Raw genomic sequence first — 22963 nt, 5'->3', positions numbered from 1 at the left:
TTCAGTAACGTGAGATGGCGAAGGGATTCCCTGCCTCCTCTGTGTCCACATTACGGCCAGCAGGGTTCGGCGTAACTCTTGAAAGTTAGTGCCAAGAACGGAACACACATGCACTCAAACGAAAGAAAACTCTGTTAGTGGCCCCAAAGTCAGGAAAAAGTACGCAGAGGGTTGCATGATGGCTAGCTTCTGTGGCAGGCAGAGTTCCCGAGTGGTCTACCACAAGCAGAAACATTTCAGTTCCTTGGTGGGTGAAATAGCTTGGGTATAGCAAACTTCAATGCTATAACAAAAACTTTAACATAACAAAGTAGCAAACCTTACGAACTTCATGCCCATTGAATATCAAGTAGCCCCGATGTAACGAAACACTTTTTAACAGTGAATCTGTTTAAACTTTCTTCTATTTCGTTAACAGGAAATTGTACTCAACAAAGTGGAGAGGGGGAAATACTAGACACACAAGTGTGAGGGAAAGTGGTAAGGGGGCTAAAAGCTCACAAGCAGGTGTTGAGAGTGCATGCCTCAAAAAAAAAAAAAAAAAAAAAAGCTTCCTGTGGTAGGAATTGAACCTGGGTCCTTCATGCTATGAAATTGGTGTTTATCCGATAGCGCTATCATCTCGGTCGTGTCATTCAAGTGTTTCCTATGGGTTTGTAGCACGGGAGGGAGGTGGCTTTGTACTTAGGCAGTGTGGATTTTGGACTTTAATAGACTCGATTGTAGACTCTGATTTAAGTCAGGATTTTGAACTTTAATTGACTGGATTGCAGACTCTGATTTAACTTTGGATTTTGGACTTGGATAATAGGCTTGGATTGTGGAGTTTGATTTAACTCAATTTACTCGGAGAAAGCTTCGCTTTTTAATCGTCTTTCTCTTGAGAAAGGGGCAGACTTTTAAGAAAAGCCAAGTCACAGCTACTGAAGACTACCAGCTCCACTGTTTGCTTGGGCTTTGCGTCTCAATTGCAAAGGTGGCCAAATTTTCTCGTGTAATTTCAGTACAAGAAGTGGCTTAATATTGCAAGTGCAAGTGACTTCAGCCTGTCAAGGCAGGGTTTTCCAGGCTTGCCACAAAGCATCTGGACATCAATCGATTGGTGTTACCAGAGTGTCTGCTTTCTTCTTAATCTTTCTACGGATGAGCTGTCTATCTGTTCATTCTTTCATGGCCCTGTGTTGCTTATCACATCACCTTTCCTCCTCGGAGCTTTATGGTCCTTGGTCTTTTATCTTGTGTACACACTCCTGTGTGTACAAGCTGTGTGTGTACACTTGGGTACGCACACTTGTGTTTACCGTATTTTTCAGTCTATAAGTCACACTTTTGTATAAGTCGCACCCCCCCTCAAAATGACAGTTTTTCCGAAAAAAAAAAAAAAAAACGTATATGAGTCACCGGTGCAGAAAGCGCACTTGGTAATCAGGTAAGCTCATAGAGGATCAGTTCATTAGAAAGTGTGACAAAAGTACATGGTTGCGGCGGCCGCCTCCTCTGAATGCATCCCCTGGTAAGCAGTGCTAGACACGCGCATCTCCCGTCCAAAGTCTAGACAGAACTAACTTCTCAAAAATGGGTTATTGATGCACACAGATGGCATGCACTCACAGACGGTGTTTAGGCAAAACCATCGAAGCCTTCTTCCTCCGACACGCTAACAAATAATTCATTCATTTAGACCATGGAGCTGTGTCTCTTAGCGTGCGCTGACATCACACAGCGCACAGGCACCTTTTCGAGCGTGGACCATGTGCAGCCGCCACGTACCGGATTTATTCTATACGTAAGTCGCACCAGTGGATAAGGCGCACCAACGAAAATTTCAGAAAAAAAACCGCGACTTATGCACCGGAAAATACGGTACACAAGTTTTGTGACGCTTGTGTGTACGCTTGATGGTGTGTACTATCGGCGTCAAATCAACCGCGAACACGAAAATATGAACCTGAACACGCAAGTAGCGCGATCATTTTCCATGCAAGCCAAAATGACGCGTGTCTTAGTTACAAAAACAAAGTTGGAAAAAGTGGATGTCTAAACATACCAATAGCAAGCCGTTATATGAACTCTACGAACAGTGTTCTTCAATTTTGCACGTTCTGGTTCATGTTTTCGCGTTCGCGTTTCCTTTGACGCCGAGAGTACACTCGTGTTAGCGCAGCATCCCTCAGCATGGGGCCATGGTTCTGAGCATTTAAAAGGGATACAGGTAAAAGAGGGCGAGGCAAACAGATGCCGTTCCCCAGCAATTCTTTTGCTGACACTGCACCATATGCCAGCTTCAAGGGGGCATGCAGACAGAATGAAGTTTTGTTTTATTTGAAAGATTGGGTGTTTTATAGTGCGCCCAGCACTTGTCCGGTGCCAAATGATGCTTTATTCACCGAGAAATTGCGCAATTTAAGCCAAAATTTTAATCCTCCCGATAATTTATGCGTTTCGCAATGTCAGCGATGGCCGTGTCCAGGGCAGGCATTTGGAACAAAAGCTAGTAAGTGTGCGACTACGGCTGCAGTGGACGACGAAGCGTCTTTTGTTGTTGCCTTGTTTATCATCCGTCCTCTAGATGGCTCCGTAATACCGCTCAGGCCTGCTGTCCACACTCGTTTTATTTTTGACCAGACTTGCAGCGGGCTTGCTTTTGTTACAGTAGAAAGTCACCACTTCGTGAAACATTGGGTATGCTCGACAAACAGGGTCACGTAAGACACCGTCGCCTACGTCAATCGACCATTGTCGTGCGAGACAACCCCAAAGTGTCGGGACTGCTGTGCAGCTATAACAAGCATAGTGCGCACAGTACCAACAGCAGTATGCGTCGCCACTTCTATGCTTATGCGTATTTTCTTAACTTCCATTGTTTATCCCTCCATTCTTATTGCCATAAAATGAATATGCATTACACTTGTGTGCAGATAGCTCATTCTGCAAGCTTATTAGAAGCCCTGCCTACATTGTGTTCGCTCTTGCTGGCCTCAGCGAATCAATCGCACAGCTGTGCATATTAAGTCGTATGTTTGAGTGAGGGAAATGAGTTGTAGTGAGTCACATGGCCATTCCCTGTTTTACTAATTATGTAGCTTATTTCAGTGTAGTAGTTTGTGTTAAAAGTTGCGTCGGTGTTCATGAATGGCTTTCAAGTTTGCTGCAAGTAAATTCTTACAACTGCTTAATGAACTTCTACTCTTTTGTGCATTTGAGGTGCGAGTTTTCAATAGAAGGAAATTTCAGTGAAGTGAGGTGTTGACTTTGTTGTATCGAGATTGAGCTGTACCACACTTTTCTGCCAGTTCAAAGAGCAGGGAAAGCTGGGGTGCCAAGTGCAGGGTTCGCACAGGTCCTTGAAAACCTTGAAAACCCTTGAATTTAGAAGTGTCAATTTCAAGGCCTGGAAAGTCCTGGAATTTTTAAATGGTCCTTGAAAACCCTTGATTTTTCCTGAGAGAATCAATGGCCCTGTTTTGTCACAAGAATTTAAAGTGTTTGTCATGGATTTTAGGTGTTAACAAATGTGGAGAAACATTGTAACAATCAAGTTTCAGTGTATTGCGTGAAATTAGAAGTTTGGTGGATTTTCGTTATTACAAGGCAACATTGGGAGCAGGCACTTGTCAATCCAATCCATATCACGACACAATCCAGTTAAATCCAGCTTCTGTTCTCTATCTTGCATCTTCCATCTAGTCTGTGGACGCTTGCTCATTGCATGTTTGCTGTGCCTCATACTATATTCTAGTTCACTATACTCATACGCTCCATCTATGTTTGCTTTTACGTGCAAATGGTGGACGTGTACATAGTTCATCCTGCCTTGAAGCAACACTTGCTCGATTTAATTTCAGCTGGTACTCTTGCTGACAAAGCAGGACATGCAGGCAACATTAACTAAGTTTAGAAATCAATCAGTCTCAGCAAAACACAAAGAAAAACCTCTAAATGCCAGCCATGAAATAAAAAAATAAAGCTGGGGGAGCATATACGAACCCGTTAGCACCTATCTAAATGTGCACTAATGTGCTTATGTATTGTGCAATAAAAAACTTTTGCATTGTGTTGGAAAAGTTATAAATAATCCCAGATAAAACATTAAATGGGGACCTTGAAAATGTGTTTTCTGGTCCTTGAAAGTCCTTGAAAACCCTTGAATTTTTGCTTTTGAAGCCTGTACGAACCCTGCAAGTGGCTTGACGGCACCCAAATTTCTGGGCTGTCAGAGTTGTTTGATTCCCCGCTTGTGCTATGCATCTCAGCAAGGCGGTTCTGTAGGTTACAGACCGGTTACAAGCATAGTGGTCTTCCTACCACTCAGGCTAGTTACGTGTTATAGAGTTTCATACTAATATGCACTACAGCTAAATCTGCCACTGTAATTGTGTGCTGTAGCGGGTACCACCAAATCAGCTGGGAGCGTTCTTCTCCTACTTGGCTTGGCTTGCCACATGGCTTCTTTTTGCCCCTGAAGCCAAAATCCACAAAAAAGGGAAAAATTCTTACTCTTGTTTGTCTTTCATCAAGATTCCAACTATTCACAGACAAATCATTTGGCGCCCCACTTTCCTATAAATGAACCAACTTTAAATCCTTTTAACTCTATAAATATTTTCATGGGGCAGGAGCCAGTAAATACGATATATTATACTGTTTACAGCGGCAAATATAGCTAGCAGGGGAACGTTGTGTACAGTGTCAAAGCGTCTGTCATCTTCCTCCAAAAAGCATGCCCAGCCAACGCCTTCTGGTTGTCTTCAATGCCCAGAGCAGTCTTGTGACAATATTATCATTATTCTTTGCAGCCATAGGCAACTTCTGAGCTTGTTGGTGAGCTGTGCCAAGTAGCAATGGAACACCTCTCTGCAGTCTACAAAGGCACACCCGCTGAAGCTTGGCTAGCCTAGATGCTAGTGCTAGATCCCTTTTTAGTATATATCAGTGTTAAACTCTCTCTGTTGGGCCTACCAGTTTCAGTGAAACCTACATGGTGCAGAGTGAGCAGTCAATGGTTTGGTGCGACGAGATTCCGTTCTCTTGTGGGTGCAAGCTCACCCTGGCCTGTACGCACGCAGCGCCATTTACGGTACGACTTGGAACACTCAGGCTTTTATTGTTTTGAGCAATTGGCGAAAGGGCCTGCTGTTTGGCTTCAGTAGCCGAATGGGTAGGACAACCAACGGGTTTTGGCGCAAATGGACTGGGTTCAAGCACCACGAGTGCAGGAATTTGTGCAAGTTGCTGTCTCTTTTACTGTGAAATGTTCTGTTGGCCCAATTCGACGCATTGTTTTTCTGAACACGGCTGCTGTGGTGTCGTTCAGGCCGGTTTAAAGGCAGGGTGCGGCGTACCAATAATTGTTATTGTTCATCGAACCAGCAATGTCTGGCCCTGTACCTCTCTTGGAAGAGAATATTGCCCTGGAGCCAATGATCTCAGGTTAGCGGTTGTTGACCACGCTTCCTGTCCTATTCTGTGTGCAGGCCGGGGTGAGAAGAAGGCCACCGTGGTGGGCCACGACCTGGGTGCCCTGGCGTGCTGGGTGCTGGCCACCCGGCACCCCGACCTGGTGGACCGCCTCATCGTGGTGAACGGCCCCAGCCCCGGGGCCTGCCGCGAGCAGCTCGAGAACAGTGTCGCACAGATGGCCAAGGCCTGGTATGCGTCTGTCAGCCTTCTGCCTTTGGCTGTTTGCTTGCATGGAGGGTGTTTGTGTTAGTGGCTGTGCTTCTGTGAGACCAAGTATTTGGCTTTCTAAACCTGCGCCTATCGCAGACACACTTCCCTCTGGAAGGGACAGCAGTTGTGCGTTGTCCTTTGGAGCGCTAGTCTTCCTTCTATTCCATTTCATGTCCATTTTGAAGCATCCATTTCGGACGAGCTCTGATTGGCTGGAAGTGGACGCCCCGGATGCGATGCAGCAGAAGCAAGGCAGGGTGTCCAGAGGCCTCACAAGTGCACGTGCATCACAACTAAAGCAGAGACAAAATGTACATTTTTGAAATGGACACAACTCACATTTCCGCCACTCCATACACCACTCAAGTAGTCGTTTTATAAAATGAGCTGAGGTGGCGGACAGGTTGTGAGGTAGTGTGAGGCCCCTACCTCAGCTCATGCCTTGTGCAGTCGAATCGAGTCAGTACTGTGGCCTAGCATACAGAATAACAGTGGACCCCCAACTAGCTTCTCTAGTGCGATAACTGCTAAGCTGTGCTACTAGCCGCATAGTGGAATTTGAACACTAAAGCACAGGTTCGTCTATGCCAACTCCACACTTTATCCGCACAGCTGTGGCTTTATTGCCATCCAAGTACAGGTGATGTAGCAGACAACAGTGCTACCGTTTCCCGCAGTGGAAGTTCACTCGCTCACTAAGCCATGGGGATATGTCATTGTCGGTGCTGGGAGAGGGGCTAGCCAAATAAGATCAAATCAGACCCACTTAAATCGGTCCAGGATGTGCTGTTTTCCAGTAATGCGTTCGCTGCAGGTTAGGCCTACATGTAACCAGTGTAAGCATGTGCGGGCATGCTGACAGGAAAATTCTGTCGGCACTAAATAAAGTCGTTCATTCATTCATGTAAGTAACACACTGCCAATTTCTTTCGAGGGTTGCAGAGAGGCGTCATCTTGTTGCAGTTTTTTCTGGAAACGCCTGGCTGGCGACATTTACTAATTTGCTGTCAGTGGCTAGATGTGAGTGTAGGGTTTAACGCGCCGGCGCAACGCAGGCGATGAGGCGCACCGTAGTGGAGGGCTCCTATGGATTAATTTTGACCACCTGGGGATCTTTAACGTGCACCGAAATCTCGTACACACGCACGTTTTTGCTTTTCGCCTCCATCAGAAAAGCGGCCGCCGAGGGGGGGGGGGGGGGGTGGCTAGATGTGAGCAGCGACAAGGAATGTGAGGGGGAGGAGACACCCACGATTGAGTGTGTGGAGTAAGAATTGCATTGGTCTTGCTTTACAGTGTTGCTGGCATTGTTAAACTGTGCAATTCGTGCTTGCTCACTGTCAGGCAATTTAGCTGGGATCAGAATGCGATGTGGCTGAAACGTGGCAACTTAAGCATGCGTGTCTGAAGGGGGAGGGGGAGGCAGCAAAGGAAGAGTGTTCCCTCCCCCTTCTCCCCTCGGTACCTGAACTAGTCTTAGTAATTAGTAAAACAATTGTAAAACAATTGTAAGACTTAGTAAGACAATTGTAAGGCCTAATGAAATGTTTATTGTGTGTGCAATTGCCTCAAAAGTGATGAAATTCCCTGTTGTTTTTTCATTGGTCCAATTTTTGGGAACCGATAGTTCAGCTTTTCCTTCTCCTGGCTAACCCACCTGTTCTACCCTCCCCGTTTACTGGCATGTCGCCGAGGAAAGTCTCCGCGAATACAGTATAGCCCACTTATAGCAAACCGGGTTTTAACGAAATGGCGGCTATAATGAACGAATCTTTCTTTCCTGTTGCAATTTGCATACATAGATTTTGTGTCCAGATATAGCAAAAAGCTGGTATTACGAACTGATTTTTCAGTTTCCCAATGTGTTTGTTATAATAAACAGGCTCGACTGTACCCACGAACAGAGGCAATGGCCATAAGAGTCCTCTCAAACTTTCACCCATCTCAACTGCGCACCCTTGCTCTACAACATAGTTTAGTGCACCATTCTCAATTGGCCAAGAAGGCCCCCGCTAGTTTGTGTTTTCCTGCCAATCGAACCTTGCCCCCCCTTTGATGTCAACCCTGCAGGCACCTGGTGGCGTTCCAGAGCCCCAAGCTTCCCGAGGTGTACCTGCGGATCAACGACTACCAGGTGCTCGACGACGCCTTTGGGCCTCTGGAGACGGAGGACATCAAGGAGGTCGCCAAGTACTACCTCTCGCAACCAGGTATCGTATGTGGCCACAGCTTGGGGGTCACACACCGCCCTTGTCGACCAGGGGGTGGTGTTCAAAGAGAGTTAGCATCCCTTAGAACATTCTTGTCATGTGCGGGTAGATGTGGGCTATCACTTATAAGAAGGCCTTTGTCCAAAACTCAGCAAAAGTATTTAAAACTTTGAGGGATTCAAGAATGGTGTTCACCATGATGTGCAACTCACCGTGCACTTCAGAGTGCCAGCTGGCATCCCCGAGCACTTCGAAACTCCCGCCATGCGGTGCGCGCCTCCCCATTGGTGAAAGTCGTCAGGCTCCTCCCACTGCCGTGCACAACGCGAGAGAGAGAGAGAGAGAGAAAAATATATTTAGTGGCCCGATAGTGTTCAGAGGGTCAGCGGTTGAGCCCGGCTTGGACCCGACGGTGGCCCCCTGTGGCCGGGCCGTTCATGGAGGTGGTTGCTGTGGCGGATCTCGCTGAAGCACTGGAGGTCCCGCACGGATCGCTAGAGCCGGAAGCGCCTTCTGGATGTCCTTATTGGGGCTGAGCACCGCGGCCTCCCAGTCTGATTCGTTGTGAATAAAATTGTCGGTCTGCATAGTGGGGCACTGCCATAACATGTGTTGCACAACGCGAGTCGCTTTCTGGCCGAGGCAGAAGCCGCCAGCGGCGTGCGCAATCGCGGGTGCGGCTTAAAAAAAAAAAAAACGCGCGCAAGGGCTCCTGAAGACCCAAAAATGCTTTTCCGCACACTTGCTGCAACAATGAAACCCGACAAGCAAACTCAGAACGAACGGCAAAGTGGCGGCGACAGCATACAGTTTGTAGGCAAGAAGCTTGTGGTCACGGAGCTCACTCACGGACTCGTTGGCTAGCTGCATCCGCGGCATTGGGCAGCCAGTGTCGCTATTCGTGTTTTATCAACACCCTGTTTTGGCACTTGCATCTCCGAAAATCTGCTGCTACAACCGAAATTTCGTGCCTAATTGTTCATGAAACTTTGTCACATTGAATTTTAAGGCAAGCGGGACCTCATTACACGTAGGAGGAAAATACATGGTGTGCATACAACGGAAGTTAAAAAAGCATTACAAGGTTCGTTTCGGTGCATTGAAGTTTGTTGCATCGAGGTTTGGCTGTAGTCACTAGCTATTGTGTGCACTCTTCCATGGGGCTCATCTTTTTGTTGCTCTGATGGCCCACTTGCTGTCCGTCCTCCAGTTCACAGAGCCAATGTCACCAATGAACCGTGATGTCCTCTAAATGAGTCTGTTCCCTGTTCACTGATGTTTGTCTGCTATGACTGTTATTCAGGTTATGATCTCTTCTCATTTTTTTTTTCTGCTTGGCCCTTAAAAAGTGTCGGAATGTGTTGCTCCCATAATAAGATGCCTTCTCGCAGCTGTGGTATAAGAAGAGCGGTCTGCTATTAAACAGGATGTGATAAGGACCCTGGTGGGCCTGGAACAACTTGTGAGGGACTTGAATCGTTCAGCAATGGGCACAGCCTGGCTAATGAGGTGATCTATGGAGAAAAAAAAAAAGGTGGTGAATGTGGAATGGCTGGCGAAGCTGTATAAAATACACATCCTGGACACATGGTTGGAGAATGTACACATATTTATTTTACTCACTATTCGGTAATACAGTGTAACCGCGCTGATACGTCCCCTGGACGTTAGACGACCCGCTTCTTACGACAGATCACCGTGGTTCTGGCAAACTCCGCGTAGAAACAATGCATTAAAAAAACCGGATGATATGACACTCGGGTGCTCGCAGTCCGCTTTAAACGATGGACCCTGGCACGGATAAACCGGCGTTTTTCCAATCTTTTACGCTGCTTCGTCTCAACCTTTCTGTATTCTGAACCACTGTTTGACGCTGCTTGATGTGCAAATTAAGGGCCGCAGGTGGGCCAGACTGCTGGCTGAACAGACGCAAGCAAGCAAGCAGGCGGGTACTCGTGAGCAGCAGTTAACTTGTGACGGCTCCATGTTGCACCAGTACGCCAGTGAGCCAACCGCAACAAGTCAAAGTTCAGGTGGCTGGCGAACCATGAATTCGGAGTTCCCATTGAGCTGCCGAAAAACGTGAAAACGCATACCGTATTTCCGCTCATATAACCCGCACCAAAAATGCGCAAATTTCAGCGGCAAAGTAGGGGTGCGGATGATGTGCGGGGCTTTTCCTTTAGTGCAGCTTCACGGCAGTGCGCGTTGTGCCGTGAAGATGAGCTTGTGTACAACAGTGAGGACTGCAGCTTAAGTGATAGCTCTAGCGAGAGCAGTGACACTGAGTGAATTGTGACTTTCGCCTTGCGGTCAGTGTATTCTGCTTGCTAAATATACGTTTTTTTCTGTCTGCATAGTATGTGATGCGTTGCATAAGCAGTGGCTTTGGAGCAGCCTTTCCTGTATCAAATGTGCGGCCAATACGCAAGTATCTTTTTTTCTTTTCCGCCGGGCTGGAAGTGGGGGTGCGGATTATATTGCCGCGAACCATACATTGGGTTTGTTTATTTGTGTTTTGCTTTTGCCGCCCGGCTGCGCCGGTCTGTGTTATCTCTGCGCCAAGGGAAGCGCGTGTTCCATTCTTTCTTTCTGTGCCGCATGTGTTATCTGTTGTGATAGGGAGAGCATTCCGATCTAATGTGAACAGCCCAGAATAATCTTCTTGGATCTACTATGTTCTCGATGCGAATCGACGTTTCGAGAACCACGCGCGCCAAAAGATAAAAAGCCTGCAGTGCGGACGCCGGGGCATTCGATTCGACGACACTCGCCTGTGCAAGTCACTTTGTTGACCGCTGCTTCGCCGCCTCTGTATTCTTTTGAGTTGTTAGGGGAGCACAAGTTCGCTCCAATAAACGTGTTTCTCATTCAACACCACTGCATCGTCCTTGTCTTCGTGACATCTGGTGGAGGTGCGGGGTACGCACCCTTCATGCCCACTACAACCTCGAAAAGCCGCCAAGCCAGTCCAACAAGAGCCAGCCCCCGCCTGCAAGATTTACCGCCCGAGTTCGGTCTTCTGCCAGAAGGGCCCAAGAGAAGGAACGCTGCAACCAACACCATGGTGCAAGAAACAACGTCGCCAATCATCCTGCAGCAGCCCCGAGAACCGCCATCGTTCCGGGGAGCCCCCGCTGAAGACCCCGAAGAATGGTTGGAGAAGTTGGAGCGCGTCCGCATCTTCAACAGGTGGGACGATGAAGAAACGTTCCGGCATGTCTTCTTTTACTTAGAAGATGCTGCTCGAACTTGGTTCGAGAACCATGAGAGCTCTTTGACCGACTGGACTCAATTCAAGAGGGAGTTCCTTAAGACCTTCACTACCGTGATGAGAAAAGAGCGAGCTGCGCTTTTGCTTGAAACTCGAACGCAGCACCCCAACGAAGGAGTCGTGATTTTCGTTGAGGAGATGAAGCGACTTTTTCGTCGTGCGGACCCTGAAATGACCGAGGAAAAGAAGCTCAGGTTTCTAATGCGAGGAGTGAAGCAAGAGCTTTTTGCTTGTCTAGTCCGTAACCCTCCGAAGACAGTGGCCGAATTCGCGTCTGAGGCGGCCGCGATGGAGAAGACGCTAGAAATTCGAACCAGGCAGTACGACCGCCCTGTCAACGCGCTGTTCTCGGAGACCATCGGTGCTGCAAATGGAAGCTCCGATACATTGCGAGAGACCATCCGAGCAGTGGTCAGGGAGGAGCTTCGGAAGCTTTTTCCAACGACGCCGCAACCTCAAGTGGCTTCCCTGACCGACGTAATCCGAGAAGAAGTCCAAAACGCACTGGGAACTTCTACGCCGTCGGAAGCACCCCGCGAACCACAAGCCACGACCTACTCCTCGGCTGTTCGTCAACCCCGCCCTGCTCCAACCCGTCGTCAAGAGGCTGAGCCATACCGCCGTCCAACGCCGCCCGCCCGACGCCCTGTAGACCAATACCAGACGCCAAGGAAGACCGACGTGTGGCGAACGCCCGATAATCGCCCGCTGTGCTACCACTGCGGAGAGGCCGACCACATCTACCGTCGCTGTCCCTACAAGAGGCTCGGTTTGCGAGGGTTCTCCGTCGACGCCCCACGCCCCCGATACGGCCAGCGCCCTGCTGAGATCGAAGAATACCTCTCCAACACCAACCGAGGACCAGCCCGCTTCAACCGTTCACCGTCGCCGTACCCGTCTCAGTCACCAAACCGCCGCAGCACTGCTGAATTCTCACGTGGAAGGTCCCCCAGCCCACGCGGGGGAAACTAAAAGCAGCAACTTCGGGAGGTAAAGTTGCACAACGGCGGAAAAATGAAAACCCTCCAACGACGCAGCGACTCGCTGAAGACCATCATTCACGACATGCCCTCATCCCGACGACCCGACCTAGCCCTAACGAGACTCCTGAACACGACGACAGCTACACGGCGCGACGCGTACCCGACCTGACCAAGACGTCCGTTGAGAAGACGGCGACAACGACGATGCACAGTGCCCGACCATCAACACGTACAAGCAGAGATACGACGCCCCGACGAACCCGCAACTCGAGGACGACTGCATCTGACGTCAAGGTGTCCATCGACGGCTTTGACGTAGTCGCCCTCGTAGACACGGGAGCTGACTATTCGGTAATGAGCGGACCATTTGCGTCTAAACTGAAGAAAGTTATGACCAGATGGGACGGTCCGCACATACGCACAGCAGGAGGCCACCTCGTGACGCCAAGTGGAACGTGCACATCGCGCGTCACCATAGACGGCACAACGTACCCTGCGGCGTTCGTCGTTCTGCCTAACTGCTCCCGCGACGTGATTCTCGGAATGGACTTTTTGACGGACAACGGCGCAATAATTGATCTGCAGACCAAGTCGATAACATTTTCCTCCAATCACTCCACGACGCCGCAGCCGAACCCCGATCACCGTGCTGCTGTCAGGATCGCCGACGATCACATCACCCTGCCACCCCGCGCAAGCTTGATGATCGCCGTCTACTGTGAGGATGCTGCTTCTGACATCGACGCTATCGTAGAGAGTGATCGAAGGTTGCTTCTCGACCGCGGTGTCTCCGTCGCAAGAGGCATTGCGCACTTTAAGCAACGCCAATCTCACGTTTTGGTCACTAATTTCACCGAAGAGTACCAGCATTTAAACAAGGGAGCTGCAATTGCGTTCCTCGAAGAAACGCAAGAAGCAAGTGATGTGATCGCAGTCGCCGACTTTGAACGCACACCCGTAGGAACATTCAAGCTCCCGCAGCCATTCGACGTGAATCCGGCGCTCCCGCAAGAACAACGGAAAAAATTATTGGCTTTGCTGCGTCGCTATAGCGAATGTTTTTCGTCGAGCGCAAAACTACGTCAGACCCCTCTAGCGAAGCACCGAATAATAACCGAAGATGGAGCCCGACCTACCCGACAGTCACCGTACCGCGTCTCTTCACACGAACGGGAAGCCATCCGGACTCAAGTCGACGACATGCTGAGCGATGACATTATACAGCCATCGAAAAGCCCCTGGGCTGCGCCCGTCGTACTCGTAAAGAAAAAAGACGGCACATTAAGGTTTTGCGTTGACTACCGGCGACTGAACAAAATCACGAAAAAGGACGTGTACCCCCTCCCCCGAATCGACGACGCCCTCGACCACCTCTGCCACGCGAAGTACTTCTCATCGATGGACCTGAAGACCGGCTACTGGCAAATTGAAGTGGACGAGAGAGACCGAGAGAAGACTGCATTTATAACCCCAGACGGCCTATACGAGTTCAAGGTGATGCCGTTTGGGCTGTGCACAGCACCAGCGACGTTTCAAAGAGTCATGGACACTGTGCTAGCTGGCCTTAAGTGGCACACCTGCCTCGTATACCTCGACGACGTAGTGGTATTCGCCCGGACTTTCGACGAACACCTTGCAAGGTTGGAGTCTGTACTCGAGGCCATTCGTACGTCGGGGTTGACGCTGAAGCCTGAAAAGTGCCGTTTCGCATACGGGGAACTCAAGTTCTTGGGCCACGTCGTCAACGCCGCGGGAGTCCTACCTGACCCGGCAAAAACTTCAGCCATTGCGAACTTCCCAAGGCCAAAAGACAAGAAGGGCGTGCGGAGATTTCTCGGGCTGTGCGCATACTACCGGCGCTTCGTCGCAAACTTCGCACGCATTGCAGAGCCACTCACGCGCTTGACGAAAGATAGCACCCCTTTCAGCTGGGAAAACGACCAAGAAAAAGCATTCGGCGAGCTGCAAAAACGCCTGAAAAGCCCGCCCGTGCTCGCTCATTTCGACGGAAATGCCGAAACGGAAATGCATACGGACGCCAGTGATATAGGCTTGGGTGCCGTCCTTGTCCAAAAGCAAAGCGGCTGCGAAAGGGTAATCGCCTATGCTAGCCGTGGTCTGTCGAAGGAGGAGAAAAACTATTCTGCCTCTGAGAAAGAGTGCCTGGCTATTATATGGGCGATTTCAAAATTTCGCCCATACGTGTATGGAAGGCCATTCAAGGTTGTAACAGACCACCATGCGCTGTGTTGGCTCGCCAATTTGAAGGACCCCTCTGGCCGTCTTGGGCGGTGGAGCTTGCGCCTGCAGGAGTTCGACGTTACAGTCGTTTATAAATCCGGCAGGAAACACTCCGACGCCGACTGCCTGTCCCGCGCCCCCGTCGACCCACCACCACAAGACTCTGATGAAGACAGCGCGTTCTTCGGGATCGTGACGGAGAGCGACCTAGCCGCCCAGCAGCGTGCCGACCCCGACTTACGCGTCATAATCGAGTACCTCGAGGGATGCAACGTTGCCGTTCCTAGGACCTTCAAACGCAGTTTACCAGCATTCAGCCTGAGAAACTCCGTCCTTGTGAAGAAGAATTTCAGCCCCGGAACAAGAGCGAATTACCTTCTCGTCATCCCCGCGGACCTTCGTGACGAAATTTTGGAAGCGTGCCACGACGACCCGTCTTCCGGACATCTGGGCACAGCCCGCACTATCGGAAAAATCAAGGCGAGGTACTACTGGCCCGGCCTTACCTCTGACGTCACCCACTACGTCCGGAGCTGCCGTGACTGCCAGCGACGAAAAACGCCGCCGACAAGACCCGCCGGACTTCTGCAACCGATCGCCGTCCCATCGAGACCATTTCAACAGATTGGAATGGACCTTTTAGGCCCGTTCCCTACGTCACGATCACAGAACAAGTGGATTGTCGTAGCGACAGACTACATGACGCGCTACGCAGAGACCGCCGCTCTTCCGAGGGGGACTGCACAAGAAGTGGCGAAGTTCTTTATAAGCCAGGTTGTGCTGCGACATGGAGCCCCGGAAGTCCTAATCACAGACCGCGGAACGGCATTTACTGCGGAGCTGATGCAAGGAGTATTACGCTACAGCAACACGGATCACCGAAGAACGACGGCGTACCACCCCCAAACGAACGGACTAACAGAACGTCTGAACAAGACAATCGCAGATATGCTGTCAATGTACGTTGACGTTGACCATAAGACTTGGGACGAAGTGCTCCCGTATGTCACGTTTGCGTACAACACGGCTATCCAGGAGACGACACAGCTGACGCCGTTCGAGCTTGTCTACGGTAGAAGGCCGACTACGATGCTCGACGCCATGCTTCCGCACGTAGAAGACGACGACCTCAACGCCGACGTCCACGGATATCTTCAACGTGCGGAGGAGGCCCGCCAGCTCGCTCGAGTTCGTATAACGGACCAGCAGCTGGTGGATGCGGGCCGCTACAACCTCCGACGCCGAGACGCCGAGTACCAACCAGGGGATCGTGTGTGGGTTTGGACTCCCATCCGACGACGCGGACTCAGTGAGAAGCTCCTGCGAAGGTATTTCGGACCCTACCAGATTCTACGACGTGTTGGCCAACTTACCTACGAAGTGATCCCCGATGGTGACTCCGGCACATCACGACGACGCACGCGGCCTGAAGTCGTCCACGTGGTTCGCTTAAAACCTTTCTACGGACGATGACGAACTTTTATTTTCATTTGTTCGGACTGTCGCTTATGTTAGCATCGGGTCGATGCACTCTTAGAGGGGGGGGGGTAATGCCGCGAACCATACATTGGGTTTGTTTATTTGTGTTTTGCTTTTGCCGCCCGGCTGCGCCGGTCTGTGTTATCTCTGCGCCAAGGGAAGCGCGTGTTCCATTCTTTCTTTCTGTGCCGCATGTGTTATCTGTTGTGATAGGGAGAGCATTCCGATCTAATGTGAACAGCCCAGAATAATCTTCTTGGATCTACTATGTTCTCGATGCGAATCGACGTTTCGAGAACCACGCGCGCCAAAAGATAAAAAGCCTGCAGTGCGGACGCCGGGGCATTCGATTCGACGACACTCGCCTGTGCAAGTCACTTTGTTGACCGCTGCTTCGCCGCCTCTGTATTCTTTTGAGTTGTTAGGGGAGCACAAGTTCGCTCCAATAAACGTGTTTCTCATTCAACACCACTGCATCGTCCTTGTCTTCGTGACAATATGAAGGGGAGAGTTATACGCATGAAAATACAGTATCACGCAACCCCACGGCGAAGACTGAACACCCACTGTCCTCGCACACTCGATCCAAGTTTCATCCTTTGAGGATGCTCTCTCCCCCCTTTCTCTCTCTCTGCTTATCAGTGTCTTTTTTTTTTTCAGAAAGAGAGAAAGAGTTAATAATAATAATAATAATAATAATAATAATACAGTAGAATCTCGATGATACGATTCTGGGTGATACGAATTTTGGGATGATACGAATTTCTGAAAAGTCCCGGCAAAATTGCATTGTTTGCAATGGGAAAAATTTCGGCTGTTACGAACGGACCTGCGCGGCCCGGCGGATGATACGAACGAGCCGGCGAGGCGCCCAACTGCCGAACAAGCAAGTGACGGCTCTCTCCCCTCTTTTGTCACTCTTCTTTCTCCAGAAACGGCAGGGCTGTTGTTTTCTGCTCGCGAAAACGCGCCCCGCACGCCCCATGCGCGCCGCGAAACCTCTTGCACGCTGCGCGCGCCGCGGCCGGCGGCGGTAACATGGCGGCGGCTTCGGCCACGAAGTGGCACGGCCGCTTGAGCGACTGCATCTAGCCGCTCTTTAAAATGCCGCTCAAGGCAGGCACGAAGTTTCTTGTGCAGTAAAGGAGCTGATAACATTGGCGAAAACGGTACTATAAAACACCATCTGCGCCGCTAGTGAAAGCGCCCATAAAATATCTGCCGGAGTGCTAAGCCTAAACATCTCGGGCAAAGCCAGCGGGCTGTCTCGAGCGTTTCGCAAGTTGTCAGCGTCTTTTTCTGACCGAGGTAAGAGATACCGCGGGCACGAAATCGTCAATGCGGCCTTGAAAACGCAGCACGCGCAAAGCCGAGGCGTGCGAATCGCGTGCGAAAACGCACCATGCGGTTCGCGCTTGACTGTTGCGGCGTGCAGCGAGCTTGGACACCGGGAGTGAGGAGACAAGCGCGAAGCTAGGCGAAGCGTTACGCGCCCCTGAAAGGACTGCTTTGTGACGTGGGGGTTTAAAAAAGGCAGAAAAAATCATAGATTTGTTCACGCGAAAGTAAGAAAAGAAATAAACGAAAACTTTTTTCAGCGCTCAATGTTTTGGTCTGTGTTAGTTCATACGAATTTCACATGATACGAATATTTTTCGCGGTCCCGCGAGATTCGTATCATCGAGATTCTACTGTACTTCATTTGTACTCATGGTGGGTGAAACCAGGCGTACAGGGCCGCAAAAGGCAGAATTGCCCATACCAGTCAGGCTTGCGTACCCAACCTGGGACCCAAAGTTGCTTCATTGAAAGAGGTGTTGTCACTCCACTCCTTCCTTTGCGACTTTGTTTTTTCCGTCGGCGCCTGGTACTATTGTACCTTTTGCGTGGCCTTGGCAGTTTCACGCTCACCCTTTCCCCTCTCAGTTTGCGTGACCACATTGGCCTTATCTCGCGCGCACAAGGCGCGGGGCTATCAGGCTATAAATAGCGCCGAACCGCACGGAGTAGCGTAGCGCGCGGCGCTTAGCTGGCGGGCTAGCTCGGACACTGGGGAGAGGAGGGGGGCACGAAATTTAAACTTGGCACTTTAACTAAAGGTTCACACCTTGCGTGAGAACGCGCCAAATATAGTACGTTCTTAAATACGTTCTTAAGCCCATCTGTCGCGTAAGACAGTCCTACCGGGCTGGCATTTGCCCGCGCCCTGGCCATACGACACTGTCGCGCAGTCCCTTGAAAGTCATATTTTCAGGGGTTCCAGTGTAGTAGTGACTACCTACTATGGCTTTGTGATCTCTTTAAGGGGGCAGACTGGTCTTAGAGCTATTTTTTTTATTTACCAACCAATTTTAATGAAACTGCACTGCGTTATAGGGTTTTTTGTGCTGATTTCAAATCTGCCATTAAATCTTTTGTAAGTTGATTATATTTTGAGTTAACTAATGATTAATTGCCATTATTTTGGGTCACAGTTACAAAATAACCACTTTATGCAGAATGGCAATTACCACGTGGCTAGGCAGACAAATGACTAAAGAATACAACATAGGAAGTACTTTTTTGATTCAGCTATTTTTGGTCGTTTTACAACACAGGGAACTTCACTTCTCCCGTGCTCTGCCAGAAATCACTCGCAGGTGGTGCCAATTGAACACAATAATAATTTTCCAAAGCCTCCATTTGAAAAATTTGTTTCCAACATTGTATTCTCCACACATTTTGGTATCAGAAGCAAAAGGAATTAAAGTTGTACCTGCTCTGGGTGCCAAGATATCTGAGGATGAAATGCTAGCTTTGCATTGCAAGAAAAGTGCTGTTTCACCGTCGAATTCTGCACTTACTGAGCTGTAGAGTGCACTTTAACATGCTATTGTAATATAATAACAACAAAATATGATGCCTTTTGATGAGGAAATTTACAGACTGATAGAAAAATGGCCGTGGAGGCCAAAAATGACATTTTTGAGAAAACGCTTTTTTTGACCGTTTTTCGGCCCCAAAGACCCAACTGCCCCCTTAAAGGAACTTGGAAGGACTAGAGTGTTATCCTAGCAGACAAACAAGGGCCTGTGTGCTTTTCTCGTGTCGAAGCCCATGTAGTGATGAGAATTCCACATTGGCAACTTTCACTGTGAACAGCCTGGATATGATAAGTGAAGGAAACCTGGAGCAATAACACAGTAGATTTAGCAGCCAAGGGTCATAACATTGTTTTTGGCAAAATTTATGTACTGAATTGCGTGACAGCCACCTTCTTCTGAGCGTTCGCGATAAAGTTGGCCTTGCGACATGGTTTTTTTTGCGCACTTTGAACAAAATACGTAGAACCGCACCCACAGAAAGCTCAGAATTGAAAGGAGGCTGGGGCAAATTGCCAAATAAATAAGGAAATATCAGGGAACGTGGATGACTGCCTTAGCATTGGTGCTGATGTGGTAGCAGGATAAAAAAAATGGCTTCTGAAAGGAAGTGGGTGGAGGGGGATAAAGTAGAAAAATTTAGTAGCAAAGATTGGGCTCGGGCAATCCCAGACGGGAGTGATTAGAAGTGCGTGCAAGTAGGAGGTCTATGTCTCGGAGCTGACCGCTTCTGATGCCGACAAAATTCAGTTTCAATTTCGAGTTTATTTTTCCAGAAACTGGTGTGTTTTCCCGGGTATAAGCAGCCTTAGCAGCTTGACAAAGCCCTGGAAACCACATACAAGGCAATAGCAGCAAGCACAGGAAAGTGTAACGAAATTCTGATTACTTAATCACGTAGAGTAACACAAGAAGCATATCATACAAACTGTAGGAAAGTACCACGGACAATGAAGCATAAGCTTTGTAAGTTAACAAGATGTGCAAAGATAACAGAGCATCTACATTCTTTCTACAGGTACAGTATAAGAAGTAACAAATACTAGTAACGCTTTATACCAATCACGAAGAAAAAAATGAAATCTTAACATAAACATTATGAGCAAACACACAAGACATACGTAAATTACGATGTAACAATTACAAGTACAGGATAGCGAAAACATCAATAGCACGAAAAAACAACCATGTACTTAAAATGTCGGTCCACCTGAGTAAAAAAGCTCCGTAATTCTTCTTTGTTAGCTATCTTTGTATGTCGATATTTATTGAGTAATAATGGGAGATTATGAGATAACGACTGCCACTTATAATCTGTTTGAAAATGAGGTATATGCCATAAAGCCGGATTACGTGTGTTTATTATGGTGCTGTGATATGTCAGTCCTGCTATGACACCGCGCACCACGCAGGGGCGCTGACATCGGCGCTGCACCACTACCGGGCGCTGTGGCGGCGGGACGAGCGTCTGCGGCAGCTGCGGTACCGGTACCTGACGACGCCCACGCTCATCGTGTGGGGCACCGCCGACCCCAGCCTCACCCCGAAGCTGGCGCAGCTCAGCATCCAGCAGGCCTTCGGGCGCGTCGAGTACGTGGACGGCGCCGCCCACTGGCCCCACCGGGAACGCCCCGACCGCGTCAACGACCACATCCGCTGCTTTCTACGCAGTACCGAGGGCTGGCAGTGACCATGCTGGGGCATTCTTGTTCGCGTGAGAGGAGAACTGTGTCCAGTGGTGCTGGGAACCAAAGGACTCTACAAAAAGTGGCAGCGGGACATAGTTTAGGAATGCACCGCGGCTGCTTCCGGGTCACACCTGGCATGGACGTTCGAGGGAAGAAACCCACGGCTCTTTTTTCCCTTGTTTGTTCTAGGCTTCTGAAAGTGCTCTCGTTAGCCTTTGAGATGGCTGGCCAACACCAGCAGCGATGTAGCTCAGGAACCTACCACGGCTCTCCAGTTCACACAGTGTGGGAAGAGCGCCTGCCTAGTGTGGATGCGCGAGGAAACAAGCATGTGGCTCTCTCTTTCTCTCCTTTTCTGTCTGCTCTAAGTTAGCCGTTGAGTTGGCTAGCCAGTGTCAGCAGCGGGGACATAGTTTAGGATTGCGTCGCTGCTCCCTCCTGGTGGTCACATGATATGCAAATGGAGCGCCTGGTGCGGATGTCTGAGGAAAGAAACATGTGGCTGTCTTTCTCTCTTAGTTCTAGGTCTTGTTAGCCATTGAGATGGCAAGAGTAGACTTGACAACATTGTGTATGACCAAATCAACTCCTTTATCAAGAACTCAGAGAGTCGCTCAGAAAGTGTTTAGTTTGTGTATTCAGTTGGAAACATGGTGCCTGTGTGTGGTGAATAAGCTGCCTGCAGGGTTTGGTTCTTTAGTTGGAGGAAGAGTAAAAAGCAGCGGTGCTGGGTTCTGGCATCCGATGTCTGCTTGCGTGAAGCTCGAACGGTGATGTTTTTGCTTTGCGAAACGTGACAACGGCATTTGTCATCACTCTTGTGGTGTTATCGAGGCAACAGGAATTCACTTTAGAAATGCTCTGTTGCTGTGATGCCGGCAAACACAGTACATACAGTAGATACATTTTTTTTTACCTGAACCAGTGCAGGTGAGTGCAAACCAGTGTAGGCCAGTGCAAAGTGATTCTGGAGCTGTAAGCTAGTAAGAAAAAAGGAGGAACATATGCTGCACTGGTCGCGCCAGTGTAGCCAGTGCAAGTTAAAAAAAAAAAAAGCAAAACAGCTCGAGTGACATTTCGCAAGTCTTACCTTTGAAGTGTTTGGTTTATTAAAAGCCAAACAATAAATGCTCATTTTCTAGTGTGTACAAGTGGCAAAAGATAATGCACAGACCGGTGAAGAAGACCTTTGATTGCAAATGAACAGTCTGTTCTGGTTAACTTCTCGCATGTGAGCTCGTAGGCAGTTGTGCTTATAAGCAAGTGAGATGTCATGGACAGCAGTGATGGAGGTGTGTATAGGGAGGAGGTGGAGGCAACCAGTTGGGCTGGCATTTGAAATGCACTTTCACTTGTTTGAAACACATGCACGTGTAGCATCAAGTGAGTGTCAACACAGTTGAAGCACTCAGCATTGCATTGCTGGACATTCTGTACTGCCTTCTTTTTATGTAGGCAGCGCCTGACTCGTGGGGATTGAAAGCAGAACAATATTAATAACCTAGAATGAGAGTTTTTTGTTGTTGTTTTTATGTGTGAAGGATGTCTCTGCAAACTGTAGCAGGTTTGTTTAGACACAGTTTTAGCTTGCATGGACAGTGTAGTTGCAATATCTCAGCAACACTGTTCACACTGCCTACACACTGCAGGCATATGTAGGCACAAAAGTTGTCTTATTTACTAGCACTGGTGAGCAAGTTCACGCATTCCAACATTTCGAGCCACGAAAAAAACCTGATGCACACCTGGGGATGAAAATTAGTCTGTGACAGGTTAACAGGATCCTGTTCATTAAGAATAAGTTGCGCTGGTCACATTTGATTTGCACAAGCTAGTGGTAGCCAACAGCTTCATGTGACTTTGCATTCCAAATTGCACTGCACAAGGTGCCAGCCCAGCAGTCCGTGATCATAATGTCCTGGTGTGTGTAGCGTCCACCGCTGATAACAGTTTAGCAACCATGGTTGGCAAACTTTCCATAAGCAAAGTGCAGAAAGCAAGGGATAGAAAAAAGTCCCCCAAAGCAAGTCACTCAAAGTGAATCCCTCAAAGTGATTCACTCAGAGCAAAGCACAGAAAGCAAAGAGTGGGATGTTGTCAGCATAGAAACTTGTGCAGGCAGAACAGAATTACGTTGCAGGTTACGTTCAACTCAAACTGGTGCCATTGCAATCTTTGCATTATCTCTCAACCAACTCTTAGAGGGACCACTTTTTGCAATTCATTTTGGAAGAATACTGTTACCACATTTTTCTTTCACACCATTTGGCTCGCCATGCAAGTTGAGTGGTAAGAATTTGGGCTGCAAATACATACTGAGATAACCTGTGTGAACAACGGTTGTAGATGTCGCTTCTAAGAGAGCTGCCATTATCTGGTGTCCTGCTGGATAAGGGTTGGCTCTTTCCAAAATATAAGTGGGTGGCCAGTGTAGAAGCAATGAACAGAACGCTCGTTTCGTGTGCTCCATGTTGTTGAACGAACAGCTGGCATTCTCGCAAAACCTTTTGGTCGCTGCTGCGTGAATTCAGCTAGCACTCATCACTACTGGAGTTTT

The 22963-nt window shown here is 49.0% G+C and overlaps 1 protein-coding gene across 1 annotated transcript in view; it reads left to right on the top strand.

Annotated features, from left to right (window-relative positions):
- The window catches only part of LOC144165789 (AB hydrolase superfamily protein YfhM-like), a 40730-nt gene extending 18015 nt beyond the window's left edge, over positions 1–22715 (top strand). Inside the window, exons 4-6 of the mRNA XM_077695563.1 lie at positions 5475–5649; positions 7741–7880; positions 20131–22715. Coding sequence (XP_077551689.1) covers positions 5475–5649; positions 7741–7880; positions 20131–20408 — 593 coding nt within the window. The 3' untranslated portion in view covers positions 20409–22715. The remainder of the gene's footprint in view (positions 1–5474; positions 5650–7740; positions 7881–20130) is intronic.
- The last annotated feature ends 248 nt before the right edge of the window (positions 22716–22963 follow it).

Source organism: Haemaphysalis longicornis, unplaced genomic scaffold, assembly GCF_048455015.1.
Source record: "Haemaphysalis longicornis isolate Haplotype H1 unplaced genomic scaffold, Haemaphysalis longicornis Haplotype H1 scaffold_15, whole genome shotgun sequence".
Classification (NCBI taxonomy): Eukaryota; Metazoa; Arthropoda; class Arachnida; order Ixodida; family Ixodidae; genus Haemaphysalis; species Haemaphysalis longicornis.
This window is presented reverse-complemented; position numbering and strand designations above follow the sequence as displayed.